Genomic DNA, 20098 nt, shown 5'->3' with positions numbered 1-20098 from the left:
TGTACTGACCGGAACTATCTTATATAAAAATAATTGAATCAAACTCTATGATTGTAAGTTATAACCAATAAATATGATACGAAAGTTTTGATTCTACGACTGTCACAAATACTCATTCCAACTGATTTTTTTTTTAAAATTTAATATGCATTCCTAAAAGCTTTATCAAATGGTTATTATTATTATGGTTAAAATGAATATTTATTCATAATGTTTATTCATGAAACCCATTTGTAATTAAAAATTGAAATTTTTGAGCATTTAACAACTTACACACACACGGACAGGAATATAGCTACGTTCATACTCTTTTGATGTTGAATAAAGTTCAATTCCCGGCAGTCTTTTTAAAACCAGAACAAAAGTTTGCCCCTGACATGAAATTTTCAAACTACACGTCTCTTATAATTAGGTTATCTGTAAATAAAATATTGTAAAAGCGACATCTTGTACCGAAAAGCTAACCTACTGGATTAAGTCATATTAATATTACTGCCATCTTTAGTAGAGCAGCATACAAAAATTATATACGATGTTTTGTGAAAGATGTCGCTAGTGACTAGCAAAAGTAATACTATTTATATATCTTTATAGTTTACAAGCTAAAATATGGGTGTTTAAGAATATAACTCATAACTTCTGTATTTTCTGAAAATAACTAAATTAAAATGGTGGTCAGTTGACACGCTATACTTATAAATGATATTTAAGATGATATTATTTTCATTAAAAATTGGAAATATAATATGTTAAGTTAATTTTAATATTTATAGAATATATTACCTACATTGATATGGACACCAGGCTAGGCTAGGAACTCTGAAGACTGACCCTTGGATCAGATGATAAAATAAACAATTAGGTGTATAAGTGCTCTTCAATTTGGTTTTCGCTAATTTGAAAATTTGAGTCTTAATAAAAGTACCACATCTGTTGTTATTATTTTAATTAAATAGGTATCACAAAGTTGTACATTTATGGAGTTATATTTTTTGTCAAGTCTTGTTACATTTCTTATCAAACGATACCTTTGACAAAACCTATAACTAATAACTAATTCTACTTACAAAACTACAATTGAAATGCCTCCTTGATCAAATATTCTCAACACAATTTTTGTTCGACTGAAATATAAACTAAATTGTCAGTAACGGTTGGACTTTGATTCGCGTTTTAAGCCTTTATTAAACAACATTCTTTAATACCCTTGTGTATTTTTTACATTAACGTATTAACTTTTTATCAATATCAAATGCCAAAGGTCACAATAAGTACTTTTTTAAAAAAAAAAAAAGGCTTAAAAAGAGGCTTAACGTAAATATGTACATATAAATATTTAAACCAAATGCAATTATTACACCTGAGATTCTCTCACATCAAGCTTTCTAGAAATCTTATCCAAATGAACAATAAACAGTTTTAATAGCTGATGAATAACGAAAGACCAATGTAACCGCTTCTTCCTTCTCTAAACAAGGAAACTTTATTAATTATTATTATATAAGTATTGAGTAATTATATATTCTTGAACAATATCCTCATTCTTAAACAATTTCCAGTAATTTCACAATTAGTTTCAAGTAATAATACGAAAATCTGGTGGAAATATGATTCATTTTATGATAATAATATAAAAATTCTTGCCACATACAGCAAGGAATCGTACCAGCTATTCTGTTGACCACAGGATTAAAAAAAACACATTTTCGTTCGTTGAAGAAGATTTTAAAGATCAAGATTTTTAATTTGTAGTACTCGCGTAAACATTATCATTTTATGACGATATCCAGTATCATTTTATGCCTTGTATCTTACTTATTGATAAAACATACATAGTTTAATTAAAACCATTGAAAGTTCTTTAAAAAAGCTAACAACCGTTTAGACGAGCCGCCTCGAGGTCCTTATACCATAACTTACATTTATAAGTAGTTTCGTCACCTGACAACTATTTTATCTCAATTTGAGATAGGTTCTGATTTGCACCATATACTTTTAACATTTTGATCAGGTTAGATTTCATATTTCGACGCGTCACACGTCTGAGGCAAAGTAACTTAACTAATTGAGCTTTCCTTATTTGAGATTGCAAGAGTTTACCCGAATAAGGTAGGTGGTATTTTATTAACAACTAACATCTATTGTGATGCAACAGCGCCTGCCACTCTTTGTCGTACATCACCCAGCGTGGATCCATTGCTGAAGCCATTGAGGAGAGGCAAACCTCTGTCTTTTGAATCTGACTTAGTCTCCGCTATTAAGTTTTCTGCAGCTTTCGCCCTCTGCAACAAGCACATATATTTACAATACAATATTTAGTTTAGCTTTACAATAATGCACCTCTATTGGATCAAAAAGCCCAAAACTCGTGCATATATAACATGCAAGAGACATTTCCAAATTTTAAAGAATTACAAGAAAATCCTTTTAAACTTATACATACATTATTCAGAACTAAATTAGGAAATTACAATTTACGAGTCAGTCACTTACCTTGGCTTTCTTTAAATAAGCCTGTTTGTAAAAATCTGAGAATAGATAGTAGAAGAGGACAGCGTGCATTCCGATCCACCAGACGAATGCTCGGGGGTAGTCGCAGTCGATAAAGAGAAGTTGGAAGGCATGTAAGAACACCAGCACGAATTGAATCTGTTTATAAAAAAATTAAACTTAATGAATTGAGACCGAGATAGTTTTTCCAATACAGATGTGAACATTACATCCTAGCGATAGTCATATGCAAAAATGACGTCATATTACTCTATAGTCTCTAGTCTAAAAAATAAATGATAATTGTGCAACAAATCCAACGATCAGTTATTCCTACATAGCATTGTCAAGTTTTTTAAAACTTTTAAACAAATCGTATGTATTGTTGATATTCTGAATTGCGGTGAAACCAATTATATCTAACGATTATAAACTATATAGCATTGACCACAAGTTATTTCCGGTAGGAAAATCCTAGGCTGATAGTTACCATTTGTATGACTGTGATGTACTTTTTCCACCAGAGATACTTCTGAACCTTAGGACCTAGGGCTGCAAGGAGGTAGTACGAGTACATGACGATATGCACGAACGTGTTCAGCATTCCGAAGAACGTCGAGTGACCGCCTGTAAATAAAACATTAAAGTAAATATCTATTATCTACCTACGTTGAATTAGAAAAAAACTTCTTACGAATATAATTTGGCATTTTTAAAATATAACTCCAGAACACTTTTATTTTTACGTATTCGCTTTTGCAATGTCCTTGTTCAATTCTCCCTTTACATAAATACAGTACAGTGTGTATTATGATGCAACTTCACTGATATATACTAATAAAAAGCCAAACAAGCCTAAGGAGGTATTAAACATTAACCACGTGTATTCAAGTTGTATTAAATATAAAAAAAATTGATTATCATTGACATCGTTTATATATTACGCATATAACGTATATTAACAAGTGTACACAACAAGTACGAATAAAATTACAATTCTTCCGCCGACTTCCTAAATTACTTTTGCTTGAGTTATTTTTGCATATTGTACATTTAATTATGGCATTTACCACAGTAAGATCGTGTAAATAAGTGCACCGTATAATATTATGATTATTATTATAATAACTCGATAGTATATATTGTCTGCTCAAGGTTGTCATCGATTATATAAAAACGGTAATGCGTAAATGGAAATAGAGAAAATTACTAATTACAATAAAAAAACTTCGAATAAATCTGATAAATTAGCACTGTGCTGTAAAAATATTGTACAAATAGGTAAGAGGTTTTTTATTATATTGAAACTCATCGTGACGGCATCAAGCTGTCTTGGCCACTTATTACGTTTAAATTTATTTGTTTAAGATTTTTTTTCAAACATAGATACAAAGAACATTGTGCGTTTAAATCTTCATTCTAAATATTGCAAATTAGTTATAATGCTTTTCAAGTTATGGTCGTTTACTGTGCCTATTATGTATGTCCTAAAATCTTATATTAAATAAAAAAGGGCTAAAGTTATACAATATTCTTAACCTACTTAGTAATCATTATAAAATATTTAAATTGATACATAAAATACTAAAATATTTTTTTCCTTTCAAACCTTTGTCGATGTTTCCATCCATGAATGTAGAAAATTGTTAAGATAAATAATCTCTCTGTCACAATTGTTGATCAAATATTATAAGTTTGATTAGTAAATATAAACCAGAGTAAATATGTATTTTACATATAATATGTGTTCGATAAAAACAAATAATATCTTCTCTATATGATAAAGCGTGCAACTCGCAAACCTTTAGGTCTTGGGTTCAAACTATCGCTGTACACAATGGTTTTCTATGCAACAAACTCATGTCTATACGATGAAAGCAAACGTGACAAAACATCGACGATGTGTTGTCTCTCAATTGTACAATCTCATATTTCTCTGGTCTGTGGCGATTTATAGTTTTATTTTCATATAATACTGTAATTCACTTAAGTAAGATCCACTCGGATACCATTGAAGCAATCAACCTAGATTGCCTTCCAAGGTGAAGTTTCGCTCAACAGATCTCTCAAACAGACTCTCAAATTTATCATTAACCCTTAACGTATTAATTTAATTAAATTACTTGTAGTATTTACAAATATAGACATATTTGTGTAACTAACTTTTAACTTTACAATTCCACAATCTGTGTATTCTTAATTTAAATGACCCTAAATGAAATAATTTAAAACCCTAAGATAATGTATGCATACAACATGTAATTTGTTATTTATATTTTATTTGCTCAATAAACGTATTGTACATTTTAAATTTACATTAGTAATAAAAGTTCAATTCCTTTTCATCTGGGCCTCCTTGAGTTTATCTTAAAATGCCATTTAAACTATAAATATCCTTATACTTTTTACTTTTTGTTTTCTTGTTCAGGATTAGGTTTTCTAAGGCTGATAGTGGTAACCTTCCTTCTGTATAAGGCTTTATGAAATAAAATCACTCAAGAAAGTGTTGTAATCAGCATTTTTTTACAGTGTACTTGTTGTAGGCGTGACTTTTTTGTAAACGTAGGTATTATTCTTGTCGAGAAATATAAATAAGCTAAATAAGGAGATACTTTGTAAACAAATTCTATGACCGTGTTTGAAAAAACAAAAGTTTTTACTAAGAACAAGGCCTTCGTACTAATTTATAAAAACAATTGGATGTTTAAAGGTGCTATTATTATATAAGGGTATTATTTTTATTTAAAGTAATTTGTTGAATATATATGAAATTATTTATTATTATTTCTTGTTCCTTGATATATTTAATAAAATTGTTTTATATAATGTACATAATATAAAAAATGTTAATATAACAAAAAAGCCTAACAAACAAAATAAGAATGCAAGGATTATTTAAAACGCATAATCCATTTCAATTTATCTTATCTTTGTAGACAGGAATACTTTAACTATAGAAATAGAATCAATCATATTTGAGTTGTTGCAATAAACAATGAAAATTCATGATTTTTACCTCCCATGTAATAAAATATGCATCATTATCAGATAATGACTCAACATCTCCGTATATTATAAATATAATATTATATTGCTTGGCAATATATATATTTTATCCAAATATGATTTTAGAGACTCTAATCTACTTCAAGTATATTCACTCACCAGGCGTGAACTTGACTCCAAACCAGACAGACATAGGCATGATGCCGTGATGAATGACGTGCAACTTCGATACATGATCAAACTTCTTCCGTAAAACGAAGAAGAACTGAAAATTAAATACTTATATAAAATGATGTACTAACATAATATATATAATACAAGCAGCCTAGAACAACCTAATTTTAAATTTATTAAATGCTGTAATTAATCCCGGCAATTCTTTTTTTTGTTTCATAACGTAATTTGGTCAACTGAACTATAATTTGTGTAATGATACAAGTTCAATTTTGTCGAAGATGTCTGTTTCCAATCGGAAAATCCGGTTAAGACTAGCCACTATTAAAGTTTATATAATTATTTCAATTTACATAATTTCCACTATATATCCTTTTTATTGTATTTATATGTATCTATCTGTTAATTTCCGTTTTAATGTATTATCATTAAGTTAGTTTCCCTTACCGTGTCGAAGAATTCCGTATACTTCGAGAAATAATACCACCAACAGCCAGCTACTGTCTGTAAAAATATAATTTAATTTAAGTAATTTCATACGCCGCGGAGAAGGCCCAACGCGAGCTCCAGGTGTCCGATTGGCAAGTGATAGCGGCTTCCTCTAGTATCGGTGACCAAGGGTCACCTTGGGTCGCTGCTGCTTTAAATTTAAGAAAATATGGAGCTGTCTTCTTTTTGGAGTCCCAAAAAAATTACGTACACTAACGATGTTGTGTAGGTATAAAGCTAGTCCAGCCATAAATTCTGTTACAATTTAAAATGCATTTTTTTATTGAAGTGATGTTATATTATTAAAATTGTCAAATTTATTCAAGTGTCAGCAAAAAGTGGAAAGTCAATGCTTTATTTTAAAAAAATGTATTACTGAGAGGTTTCGCAACATGATCCAAGACTGTATATTGATACACTGAGGCTGTCGTTTTCAATCATTTTTCACACACCCCACCAAACCATTACTAACGCAGGATGACGATGACGTTGTACCTTCCCGACCACTCGTCTTTATCATTTTGCATATTGTAGTGTTCTTCAATCGTGAAAATGTTTTCTTAGGTAAAGAGAATAATTTATTATTCTTATTCGTTATTTATGGCCAAACTAGTTATATTTAAATGTCTAGTTGTTATAGCTTATGCAACAAAATACAATAATTATAACGCCTTTGAGATTTTGTCCTAACTTTATGGCGTAAAAATTATATTGACAACAATGATTATATATTCCGTATTAAGTTACAATATACTAAGGACATCCGGTAGAGCATTCATTCTTATAAAGTAAACATAGTTGTAATTCTAACACTTCCTTACCCATTTAAATTATTATTTTAAACTAATTGAAGGTACTGATAAATAAAAAATATATTTTTTATTTTTAAATCATACGATTACCATGTACTTATATATATTGGTTATACATGTAACATATATACGTATATAACAAATATACGTATATTATCTCAAACAACAAAGGAGAACATTTTATGAGGACAGATACATGCGCATCTTCCACTTTTTTTCAAAAGACAGCTAGGGTCCTGGAAGAAAAAGTTTACTGAACTACGCTTGCATCATGCAGTTTTGAAGGTGAGCGAGAATATAATACCAATTAGTATACAAATGACCCACAACAAGTAATTTACATTTGAATTATTATATAGAGTATAGGATTTAGTAAATATACATGCATTAGAAGATCATACATTTTTACGTAGCTTATATTATATGATAGCTTAACGTTTATCACATATATAAGACTGATTTAAACGTCGATTATAATAAAAATATACAGTTTAACTACCACGCACGTAATTAGTCGTATTTAAATAAATAATAATAATTTTATTAAAAAATATCTTACTCGCATAGCGTGTGGCGTTCTAGAGTAGTCTACGGGTTGGCATCTGAAACTATGAGACCAGAACCATCCACTGACGATACTCTGAAAGAAGAAGAGAAGATTATCGAGACACAAAATTAAAAGGCAAGGCAGACAAGGCACAAACATCTTAACTGATATTTCCATAATCATTTTTAGATTCTAATTATTATAATTTGGCTGTTAATCGGTGTGAGGTGTGGATTTCAGGTAGTCTTAACTAACTCTCTATTTGTTTTATATTGCTATAAATTATAAATAATCTATTTATGCTTCAGAAATATTTTCTTCGGGATAACGTCATAATTAAGCGATAAATGAATCATCACTTATGCAAAAATTCCTTTTTTACGAGTAAAAAATGTAAATGAAGATAGAACGATGCAGAGGTAATCCTTATCAATATATACCATTATGGTAATTAGTGTCCTTTATTATATACGTATGTTACACAAGGTTTTATAAGATTCTTTATTTTTATTTAAATAAATAATGATTTTCTTTACCTTATTTTTAACATGTACTTGGCTTATTTACTGTTGATAAGAATATAAAAATAATACACGTTTTAATATTAAACTTAAAAAAAGACGTTTATTTGTTAATAAGTCAAGCTATTAAACAAACAGAATATAAATAAAGCCAAATAAAAACAACGTTAAAACTTCCTCTATACAATTAAAGTCCCAGATTTAAAGTAATTTTCCAGCATTAATAAAGTCAAGGTTTTAGATATCTAAATATAATTCACTTACTTCGTAAAACAGCCAAGCGCTGAAGACTACTTGAAATAGGTTGTACCAAATCAACACACGTGTTAGGTCGAAGGGTTTCCGGTTTTTCATAAATTGTGGACCTATTACCTGTAAAAAAATCATAATTTATAAAACATAAATATGTATTTAAAAACATACGCCCGACCCTCGTCCTATAAAAGACTTTAACGCGCACGTAATACGTAAACATTTAAAATTTTCAATATTTCAATTAAAACTATGTATTCAACTTTGTTTGTCGTACAAGCTGGAGGTAAGGAGAGATACGGAAATCTTGAAGAGGACTAGGGCTCAAGTGATGTGATTAACATTCGACGTGGTTAACGGTCGCAATAGCTTGCAGTGCCGCTAGAGCGTACTACAAGCGTACTATCGTACGTAACTACTATACACGTGTCTTGCGCACCCTGAATATTATTGCTTGTAAGACGGATTAATTTAGTGGCACACAGGCTGAATTCACAAGAATTGCATTATTTATAACATGTTAAAAGGGTTTAGGTTTTTTGTTTTCTTGTTTTGTTTATATTTTTCTTAGTTTACTTTTTATATTAATAAGTATTCGATTGTATTAAGTTACTGTAGGAATAGAAAATACATATCTACTCATTTTGATTATGTTTAAATCACTTTTATTCTGTTTTAAAAATCCTGTCCCTTTAACGGAGCGTACAGGTGTTTCATTGGACACTATTAGTTGATAATATATCGAAACTGACTTACTCTTACTTACTTACTGATAAATAAAAATCTTTAATCCTTATTTAAAACTGATATTCGTAAGACATATCGAGACAAAGTGCACAACTAACCTTGAAATATATGAAGCTTTTACCTGCTCGCTATCTTATTAAATTACATTGACATCGCCATTGGAATGTCAAACCTGTTAAACCGCTCTCGTAATATGTATTTTTTTACTTCAAAAATTACATTAATTAACACAAACATTGCAAATACATTATTATTAGGATTATTTTGTTATAAAAGTTCGCGTGTTTTTATTAAACAAATATAGTTAACCTTAATTATGTGAAACCGTCGTTACCTTTACTACGAAAACGTATGTGAGACAGATGCATAATGTGGGGAAAGGTGAAGACATTAGGAACCAATCTTTCACTCTCTGGTCACTTTTGTTGTCCATGAGGTCATGGTAACCGTCGACTATTCGGTTTATTATGTCCATTTTATCTGTAACAAATAGAAAAACTTTTAAGTTACCATCGAAACAATATAATTAATATTTTTATGTTGAAGACATATTTATTTAATAGTTTTCTGTTTATACCATAGTGATCTGTATGTTTAACTAATAAATAAATGTGCTGATAATAGTATTATAATCCTAAATATCAGGGTAAATTAGATGGAAATGAAGCCAAGATTTATACTATTTTTGAAGACTTTATTATTAAATATATTGAAATAATTATAACACAAACATTATACCACAGGATCATATATATTAGAAATAAAACACCACAGAGTAATACTAAGAGTGAAAAACTATGGAAAGGAATTTAAATTTTTAATTTAGTATCAACTTGACAGCCTGCTAGTTTTAAAATGCCAAAAATAGAAGCGACCAATAGTTACGAAAAATAACAATAGAAGCAGCTGATAACAGAAATACCACATCGTTTAAAATATTAGTATTAAATATTATAATAATCTTATTAATAATTTCCGGTTTCTTTACGCTAAAAAATATAAAATGTAAGTTGATGATTCATTATAAATTTCGCGACCCACGCGAAATCTCAATGCCTCTTCAACTTTTTAAGTCTTATTATTAGATCGGGAATTATACTCTATGGAATATCTATGTAAAAATAAATTTGGAAAATCCTTGTTATAATACAAAACATTTGCTAAACGCAAGGAAACAGGTCACTTTTATTCATCATAATAGAAGCTATTTATTAGGGAGTATTAGACAATAATTAAATTGACAAACAATTTAACATAAGTTTCATGTATTTGACATGACGGCCGGTGCAAGGTCATTTATTTACCTCAATTATAGTAATAACTACTGTCAAACAAGTGGAATATTACAACTCACGAAGGAGGCGATATTGTTGTAATTATAAAACCTAACCTTACCTAATAAATAAACATCGAACGTTTAATATCACTGTATATGGTTTATGCATTTATTAAATACCTACGTCATGGAAAGGAAGTTAAGCTAATTAGTTGAATGTTTTCCATGATAACAATGATTTACAGTACTAGTCTAATCTAGATTGTTTCCTATACAGAGCGTTCTAAGACAAATATCCTATCCACGACTTTAAGGTAATTTCCCTTTGATGTATCATAGTTTTAGTTATCAAGTTATTGCTGTTTACTTTAGTTTTTATAAATAATGCAGAAACCTATTGATAGCTGTCAGTCCTGCAACTAATTGTGCAGATATACATCCTCAGAGCTTGTGAAAAGCAACGCAACTGCGTCTGTGCACACACCTGTACGTTATGCCATCACGGAGATTATCCGCTAATTATCGATGTGAGAACTGTTATGAAAAAAATGAAATGTTTACTTACTTTAATCATTGTTAAGAGTGCATCGATGCAGTGCAGTTAACAGAACAAGAATATAACACTATAAATGTGACTAATACCATCGTTAATAATATTAATGTCTGATAGAGCAGATAGAGTTAACGTTGCTCTATATCTATATCAATGGTAAAATATTCTTGGTGTTTAACTTATACTGAGGTTGGGACGTGTGAAAATCATTAAACAATAACAATCATACAATGTCTTTTTTGTTTAAATATAATAAATAGTACCTTCAGTGTTGATGAGATGAAAAATAACAATTAATGGATGCCAAAACGTATCGCGTATTTCACTTATAACCATTATTTTCTACAACGATTATATTTAATTTTGGAGTCATTTTAGAAAAATGTTTGCTTGGGTTTGTCTCTCTGACTTTTGAACTGTCAATTAAACGGAACTTAATTACTATAGACGAGTACTTGACAGGTGTCATATGTTTATGTCGCACAAAAGACATATTTTAAGAGAAAATCATAGATTTATTCTACACGATTATTTTATAAATATTCCGTTGTTATTTTGTGAAACTTTTACATTATTTAACGTCACATTGCATACCACGTACATTTTTTCATTTTATATAACAATTAAGCAAGAATTATCGTTGTCTGTGTGGTGCAAAAAATAATATGTTAACTCCATGAAACCTTTTAAGTTTTAAATTGTTTTTCTTAAGAGCTGATAAATGCATAATTATTCATGTATCACACTTTTGCTTAAAATTACTATTACATTATTACCAATGAACTTCAAATTCGTGCCACGGTCCAATGTATTACATAATTGTTTTAAATTAGTTAAAATATTTACAGTTTCTCTGCGTCTGCAATTTAAAAAGTTGTGATGTTGGAGAAGAAATCGAGTCTTTTCATTAAGAATAGATGGTAAATGAAATCGTGAACTTTAAGTATCGCCTAAAACAATTTATGACAATGCTATACAAACCTTGATACCTCCTGCGTATTATGACGATTAACGAAAACTCTGTAATCACGTTTAAGTTTAAACATTAAACTTTGAATTTAAACAAGAATTAGCTAGAAATATAATTGTTTTTGATATAAATTATAATTATCTCACATAATCTACTCATTAAATTCTAAAATATTCTTAAGACCAAGTTATTGAGTTAAAGAAAAGTAATGGTATACGAGTACATCTTAAGGTCCCTTTCACAGGGCTTCTTCCCTTCGCATACGACATATTTCAGTACACAAGATTATTTCTCGTCTCTCAGTCAGATTTATCATCTGCTTTATTAATAACTTTTAGGCAAGTGGCTGAAAACTGTCCTGTGCTAAACATCTACATACGATGTTTTCGCTTCACCTTAGACGTAGATATCAATTGATATACAACGCCGTTGTGAACACAACAACAACTTTAGAATTAAAAATCGCACGCTTTATTTAATTTTCATTGAGTTTTATTGGTTATACAAAAACAATTACGATTTAAATGGTTATTAAAAATCTACTATTTTCGGATTTAATTAGGAAATTTTACATAAAAACACACCTTCACTCTGTCATTGTGTCAGGGTGTGCCGGTCTGGCAAATAAATGTTTGTTTATTTGATATTCGTAGTTTATTTTGGATTTAGAAGAATGCGGCATTGTTTATTATGGAGCTAGTATTTATTACGCATTAGGCGAGTACTGGCTCGGCATATACACGATCCAATTAGAGTCGACCGCGACACTACAACATTGACTCATGGTATTCTAGGACGACGGCCCTGACATTACTTGCAAATCTTTCTCTACGCATATGGTTCCTAATACATTATGCACAAGTAATCATTATTTTAATTTATATACATATTTAAGGGTGATAAATTATTAATATTTGTGTGTTTACTAAAGATATTCATTATCTTGGACTCGATGAAGCTTTTTTGATCACTGACTTTATGAAATGATGCTGTTTGCAATATTTTTTTATTTATATTAGTATTTAGGCATAGACAATCAAATTATTTTATTGTTCACTTAAACCAAAAAGTAAAAAAAAAACTTCAACAGCTCATTCGCTTCAAATTAATGTATTAAACGAAATATTTATTTTCAAATATACCGATAAAAGACCAGTAACACTGATACTGTACGTATTTTTAATTTTAAGTAATATCCATTAAGTCAACAAAGGATTTATGTAAATAATTCTGAACCAGTTTCAAATCGCCTGACCAAGAAGAATATAACAATGAACTGCATTTATCAGTAATTGCTAAGACAAAAGATTTCAAAACAAGTGTCTATGATTTTTCTTCTGGCAAGTATTAAAAACAAGGTATCTGGAAAGACTAGTGCAACAACTATAATTGTTTACTATTTTCACACGACCAGTAACGTAACTTTAATTATTCTATATCAACTACAAATGTTACAAATTAACTTTTTTTGTAAACAATAACTTTAATTATACACAATTGAGACATTTGATTTATGAACCGTCCTACCTCGGATTGGCCTCTTTAAGATGACACATATCCCATTAGGTATTACTTATAGTATCAATAATATTAAACATAGTCACTGCTAGTAACGATGTTTTCATACCTTGTATGGTATGCACCTTGTATGTGAATAAAAATCAAAAATTGTAGGTAATTAAGAAGCCAATTTAAATTAAACTTAACCACTATTTAAAATTGTTTTATTTTTTTATTATTATGTAGGTTATGAAAATTGTAAATACTGTATATTCGATATTTACATGAATAAATGATGATCGTAACAAACACCTGAAAGATTACAACAAACAAGGTAGTTAAACAAAATTGGTATAAAGAATTATAATAATATTTATACCAGTTCAGTGTCGATTCTTTGTGTAACCTATGTTTACACACAACTAGTACTTTACTGTCAATAAAATGGTTTTTCATCGATGTCGTGAATACAAACAGCGTATTATAATAATGTTTATAATTATTTTTCAAGCATGCGTTCTATGTTATATAATAAAAATGACCTTGAATAGTGAATATTTTTTTGGTAAGTCAATGGATCAGCCAAGTAAAGGATAACTGTGCGGCTGAGAATCGAACCTTCGCGTTATATTCGATATTCAAATAGTCGATAAAAAGTTTAGTGACCACTTGAGTGCTACATAGAACTGTATAATTTTTTAACTTGTTTTGGACTTAATAACGGTAAAACTACTCTTATAAGTTGTAAACTGATGTAAAACTAATTCCAATATTGATTTAGTTAGTTTAATTTTTCTTACACGTAACTATCACTCGAGGAACTCAAGTGAAATATGTACATATATCCCCATATTCGGTAAAGATAATAAAAAATAAATACACGCGTTACAACTACATTGTTAGGTCTGGGCCTCAGATTTGTGAAGCTGTTTCGTGATCATTTGTTAATCTAATAGGCAAGTAGGTGATCAGCCTTCTGTGCCTGACGCACGCCGTCGACTTTTTGGGTCTAAGGCAAGCCGGTTTCCTCACGATGTTTTCCTTCTCCGTTGGAGCGAATGTTAAATGCGCACAAAATAGAAAGTCCATTAGTGCACAACCGGGGATCGAACCTACGACTTCAAGATTCATTAAACATTATAAGTAATCCTTTATTACATTAAAAGTACAACGTCCGTTCGTCTGTTTATAACAATAACATTATTTAGAGGCGGTACAATCCTACATGGGCTTTGTCTCATATTACATAATTTTCAATGTAGGAGCAATAGAAAGAAAATATTATTGGTGCATAGCCGTGATTCGAACCCACGACCTCAGAGATACATTACTTTACTTTAATATGATACATATAAATGTTTTACCCATTCATAATTTCAGACAAAGCATTTATGGGCCTTGCGTAAATATTACTCCGATAAAAATATAATTAAATGCTAAAAGTTATAGCGTGATGAAATATATAGTGCAACAGTAATTTTGTGAAAAAATATACCTTTATAATCTGCTCGAATATTAAAATTTCTGATACTAGTTCCTAGGTAGTTACACAATCTGATTTTTTTTATCAATATGGATGACATAATTTTCTGTCCAAAGACCATAATTTTACAAACAAGTAAACAGTTCCTCCCAAAGGCTCAATTGAAACAAAACACATTTTTATAATTATTTTAAGAGACCTTATTAAAGTATAAACATGAAACTGCTTCTTTTTATGAGCACTGGTTGGAATTCTATTTCCTAAACAAACATGCAGCAAGGACATACTCAAGTATGGACATTTACGTGACGATATTGTCGCAAATGGCTTTTCCGGCTCTCGACTTGATATTAAGTAAATTGTTAATAGTAGTTGGCTCTGTTATATAGCCATTAAATAATAATATTGAACTCCATTCGTAAAACTCGAAAATTCTAATAAACAAGGAATAATCCATATATTATGCGTGAAACACTAATACCCCTACTCATAAAACTGATTTCTATCACTTCTCCTTTACTGTGCAAAGTATCCTACTTTGAAACTCCTTGCCTCTCGATATCAGACGAGCTCTGTCTTTAAATTTATTTAATAATCTTTTTAACAATTATCTTCTGCCTCGTAATGAGCTAACTGTATACATTAATTAAGACTCATTAAATAAGATAAGATCTTAATTTTTTAATATTATAATAATTTTTCTTTCATATTTTAGTTTTTTTTACAGAACAGGGGGCAAAAGGACATTTAAGTTATACCGCCGCCCATGGAAACTCTCAATACCAGAGGGCTCGAAAGCGCGTTACCAGCCTTAGTGTTACATGTTATTTTGTTTTTGGCAAGTGCAGTCTATATTAATTATTACAGATTATCTAAATACATAAATAATAAATAATTTATTTATTGAATTGATTAGCATTTATAAAGGCTAAAAAAGTACCAATATTATTTTGCTTACTCGATGATGCAAATTGAAATTCTGGCTGTGACGATTAAATTGGAGGAATATAAAAACAGCAGTTCTTTAAACCGGTTCCAATGGGATTCGGTGATAGTTTGTATTTTTTGAATGCCTAGTGGCATTCATTCTTTGTCGTATAACGAATACGTATAATTACGTACATTATTTTAGTGTTTTGTTATAATTAAGTGATGCAGATCAATCTTAGTCCTCATCCTATATACGCATCCGAGATCTGTCTAAATTACATTTATTGTTTCTACCTTTGTAGGTGTAACAATGAGTTGAGATGTCATTTAAAACTTATGTTATTAGGTATGAATATAAATCAAATAATCGTATCAAACACGTTCGCAATTCAGACAAAAAAGAACAAAAGGCAAATGTCTATAAAAACTTCTGTAGATATTGTTTTACAAAAGTTCGTTAATAACCATAATAAAAGAGTAAAAACACATTTTAGACGACAAACAACTTACGACGGAAACATCGTCGTATAATATCGTGAAGTAGGAAAAAAGTTGTTTTTATTGTAATATTTCTATCCTGTAATAGTGAAGGACGTTATCATGCAATGGTCAAGCATACTTTAATTGCTAAAGCAGTATGGCGGTGGTTTTGCAACAAACTGAACTAGAGAAGTTCAATGTCGACGAGAATGCGACGAGTTCTATACCCCGAGGCCTTATTGATTAGATAGAACGGAATACCTTCACATGACACGAAACAAAAAACCCACCTTTATGACATGCAATTTGGCACTTCCAAAAATGTCTACTGTATTATTATTGTGTGTTAAATGTGTTAATAAATGTGAAGCGGATGTGACAATCTAGTAAAACTCCTTAACTTCTTTGCATCTAAAAAATCTCTTATTGGCATAATTACGAGTTATCTAAAATAACGCAGTATTCAGGGCAAGGCATGCATGGGTCACTCGGAATCTGACCACTTAAAAATTTATTCAATTTCCAACTTCAAAAGCTTAACAATGCAACGATTTTCGCAATAAATCACGTTTTTGTTATTTTCACTTAGAATTTTAACAATACTCCCGCCGAGATGTGTAACCAATAATGTCATAAAAAAGAAATAATCTACCCGTAAAACGATGATTGATGTTTGAATGTGTTATAAATCAATAAAATGTACTACAAAATTCTTTAAATATTTGAAAAAACCAGTTTGATGTGTCCATAATATAATCAATCATTAACGAAAAAGTTAGTAAATTCGTAGTCCGTTCTACAGCTTATCTCATAAACGTAGAACACGTGGCAAAGTAAAAAAAATCGTTTCAATCTTATTATTAACATTTATTGCGTAGGATTCTAATTTAAAAGTAAAACAATTATATAAATTAAAGCATTGGCTAATATTTCGTGCAATAAAGTTTGCATCAGCGTGGAAGTTACAAATTTAAGAAGGCTCTACAAGCTTCGAATAGTGGAATAACTGGATTTTACCCTTTTTTCGACATTATATTAATCGGGTCTGTTGCGGTACATACACGTAACGCATATTACGCGCAAAGAGATCAGCTCGTAATTCAAGCACACTGACCCAATTTTAGGAAACTGGAACCTAAAAACTCTGAATTCCGTTTAATAGAGAATATTTAAGTTAAACTGAATTAGGTATATTTAATAATACCTAATTTATTACCGGGCAATACGTATAATTTTTTATTAATATAAAAAGCAATGCATAAAATATTTTATGCTCTTGATAACGAACGAAACGCTCGCGTACTAATAAATGTTTTACACAAGTAATATAGATATGTATTGTTTTCTTTGCTATGTTATAATAAATAAAGTACTTCTTAGGAGGCTTCGTTATTAGACAAATCTCGCAGATCGATAACGAATCCTATTTAGCATTTGGATTTTACTGCTGACTGCATCAAACAGATGCACTGGCCTGGAAAACATATAGTACCGAGTGCCCAATAAAATTAGCAACTATTAAAGTTTCAACAGAAACAAATAATTTATAGGAATATAAATTTAAAATTAATGTTCTAATATAACACAGTGTATATGAGAAGCATTCATTACCTAACCACAAGGCCATAACTTTCGGCCATTAGGCATACCAACAACTGATCCTTCAGGCATTTGATTAGTTTGGAATTTTGATATGTCCTACCTGTGGTATTAATTGTGAAATCACCAAACCTCAACAGATTCTGTCAAAAGAACATAAAGAGGTCTAGAACAATTTTACTACTCTACATATTTATACGTATCACACATCTTTTCGTAAATATCCCTAGCATAAATTTAGTCTCATTAATTATTTATAACTGACTTATGTAGGCGCATGTATCAAAGATCAAAAATCTTGTTTTGAACCTTATAACTCTTTGACCACACAATTATATAGGTAGGAATCGGTTCGACGACCGTTCTATAACATATTATTTACACAAAAATGACTATGAATACAATACTTCAATTGTTATCGCCGCTAGTCGTTGTAGAAGTAGTCCCCGCTTTGTTACAGGTGAAATAATAACTTTATGTTTAAATATCAGCGAGAAAGTTACTGCCATAAATTTTTATTCAAATACATAAACGTTGCAAACAGTGTCCCAATCTAAACTTTTATGATTTCCAAATGGCATCATAAAAATGTATACGTTCAATGTATCAATTCTCGCCATAAATAGAAGACTACTATGGAAGCTGTTTCGTGATGGACTAGTTGCCAATGCCTTGTTACTTCATGAAACAATGAGATGAAATCAAAGCCTAACAAATTTAAATCGTTGTTTATATTGATTATTAAATTTTCATGAAAAGGTGTTAACTTGTTGAAACCAAAACATTCCTCGTGCATAGTTTTAATATTGAGGGAAAGAAACAAAGTATGAACTTTTCGCTTTCTATAGTTCACAATACGAAGGCCATAAATTATCCTTAGCATATAATTTATGATTCGTCAAACTTTGACAGAAGTTTCCCCATGAATGGTTCTCTAGTTCACGGTCAGTAGAGACCAATATATTTGTTTGTGCTCAAGAAATGGTTGAAGTGAAATTCAGTAATATATTTAACAATCTCTTCATTTGCTTCGGAACTTTGGTAAGCATGCTCATTTGTTTATCTAATTAATGTACCAACGTGTAAAGTAAATATTATTAATGTTATATTCTATTATATCGACTCTCGTAAATTAAATTTGTATCGAGGTACACCTATTTGTTTGTTTACTGGCTGACTTCACAAGAGCTGCTTTATATGTTATTAATTATAAGATCTAGGTATATATTATTATTAATAATTATACATTATTATTACCTAAAGTTGATGATATAAAAAAAGGTAGTTTCCTATGTTTCAGAATTTTAAAGAACATTTTGGACAACCATCTCTTCGAACTTGAAAACTATTGTACTTACTATTTATTATGTTTCCAAATTATCACTACGTTGCACTACTTTTATATCTGAAAACAATGAACTTGGAAGATCAGCACTAAAGTCCTGTGCTGGGCAATCACTACACTTGCAATGTGCGCGCGCGCCTCCGACTATCACATATATATCTCAATAAAATGACGTCATGAATACTATGATAACTGCTACGGACCATAAAGCCGTGCTTTATCTATATGTATTCTTTATGCAATATATGATCATAGGAGAAAAAAATATATTGTGTTGCACAGAACAGTTTTATTTTTTATGTCCTAACTGGTTATTGTATATTGTATAAATACTGTTCATTCTCATGTAGCAATCTCTTAGGTAATTATCTTGAAAATATCTCCCTCCGATGCCTTTTAACTAGAAATGATTCAAAATATATCAAATTACCTTTTTTATGTAATAGGAGGCGAACGGACAGAAGGCTCACCTGATGTTAAGTAATACCGCCGCACATGGACATTGCCAGGAGACTCGCAAGTGCGTTGCCGGCCCTTTAAGAATTGGTACGGCCTTTTCTTCCTGTGTTCCTGTGATTAAACTGAAACGATGATTAGATAGACAAATGTTACAGTAAGTATTCGTAGTTTCATTTTAGTTTGGGTTACGGAGAATCTGTTTTTCGAATGTATTTACGAAAAACGCATTTTCATTTTAAAACAATTGGAATAAAGAATTGGCAATATTATAAAACATATAGTTATCTTATTTAGAATAAGAACACCGTGATTGGAAATATAAGCATATAAACGTAAAGTTATCAATTGAACAATAATATTTATATAAAAGTGATAACTAAATCAACTCATCAATCATATTTCTTTAATAACCACAGTTATTTATAACGATAAGGCCCATTATTTTCCTCAAAGTAACTAACAATT

At 30.1% G+C, this 20098-nt stretch overlaps 1 protein-coding gene across 1 annotated transcript; it reads right to left on the bottom strand.

Annotated features, from left to right (window-relative positions):
- Positions 1 to 929: 929 nt before the first annotated feature.
- On the bottom strand, positions 930 to 19316 carry LOC123708257 (elongation of very long chain fatty acids protein-like). Its single transcript, XM_045658877.1, has 9 exons — positions 19188 to 19316; positions 9373 to 9518; positions 8304 to 8411; positions 7531 to 7611; positions 6118 to 6174; positions 5656 to 5761; positions 2981 to 3117; positions 2494 to 2649; positions 930 to 2282 (listed from the first exon to the last, which is right to left on the bottom strand). The coding sequence occupies exons 2-9, from the start codon at positions 9511 to 9513 to the stop codon at positions 2139 to 2141; spliced, it is 930 nt and encodes a 309-aa protein (XP_045514833.1). The 5' UTR covers positions 9514 to 9518; positions 19188 to 19316; the 3' UTR covers positions 930 to 2138.
- Between the last annotated feature and the right edge of the window lie 782 nt (positions 19317 to 20098).

Source organism: Pieris brassicae, chromosome 4 (genome assembly GCF_905147105.1).
Source record: "Pieris brassicae chromosome 4, ilPieBrab1.1, whole genome shotgun sequence".
NCBI lineage: Eukaryota > Metazoa > Arthropoda > Insecta > Lepidoptera > Pieridae > Pieris > Pieris brassicae.
Note: the sequence above shows the minus strand (reverse complement) of the source record. Positions and strands in the feature narration are given on the sequence as shown.

What these genes read in the sequence shown, in the direction of transcription:
- LOC123708257 (XM_045658877.1), bottom strand. Translation starts at nt 9,513, where the DNA reads ATGGACATAATAAACCGAATAGTCGACGGTTACCATGACCTCATGGAC. An exon ending in ATACGGAATTCTTCGACACG is followed by an intron (nt 5,762 to 6,117) that starts GTAAGGGAAACT and finishes TTTAATTTTCAG; the next exon opens with TTCTTCTTCGTTTTACGGAA. An exon ending in CTTATTTAAAGAAAGCCAAG is followed by an intron (nt 2,283 to 2,493) that starts GTAAGTGACTGA and finishes TGCTTGTTGCAG; the next exon opens with AGGGCGAAAGCTGCAGAAAA.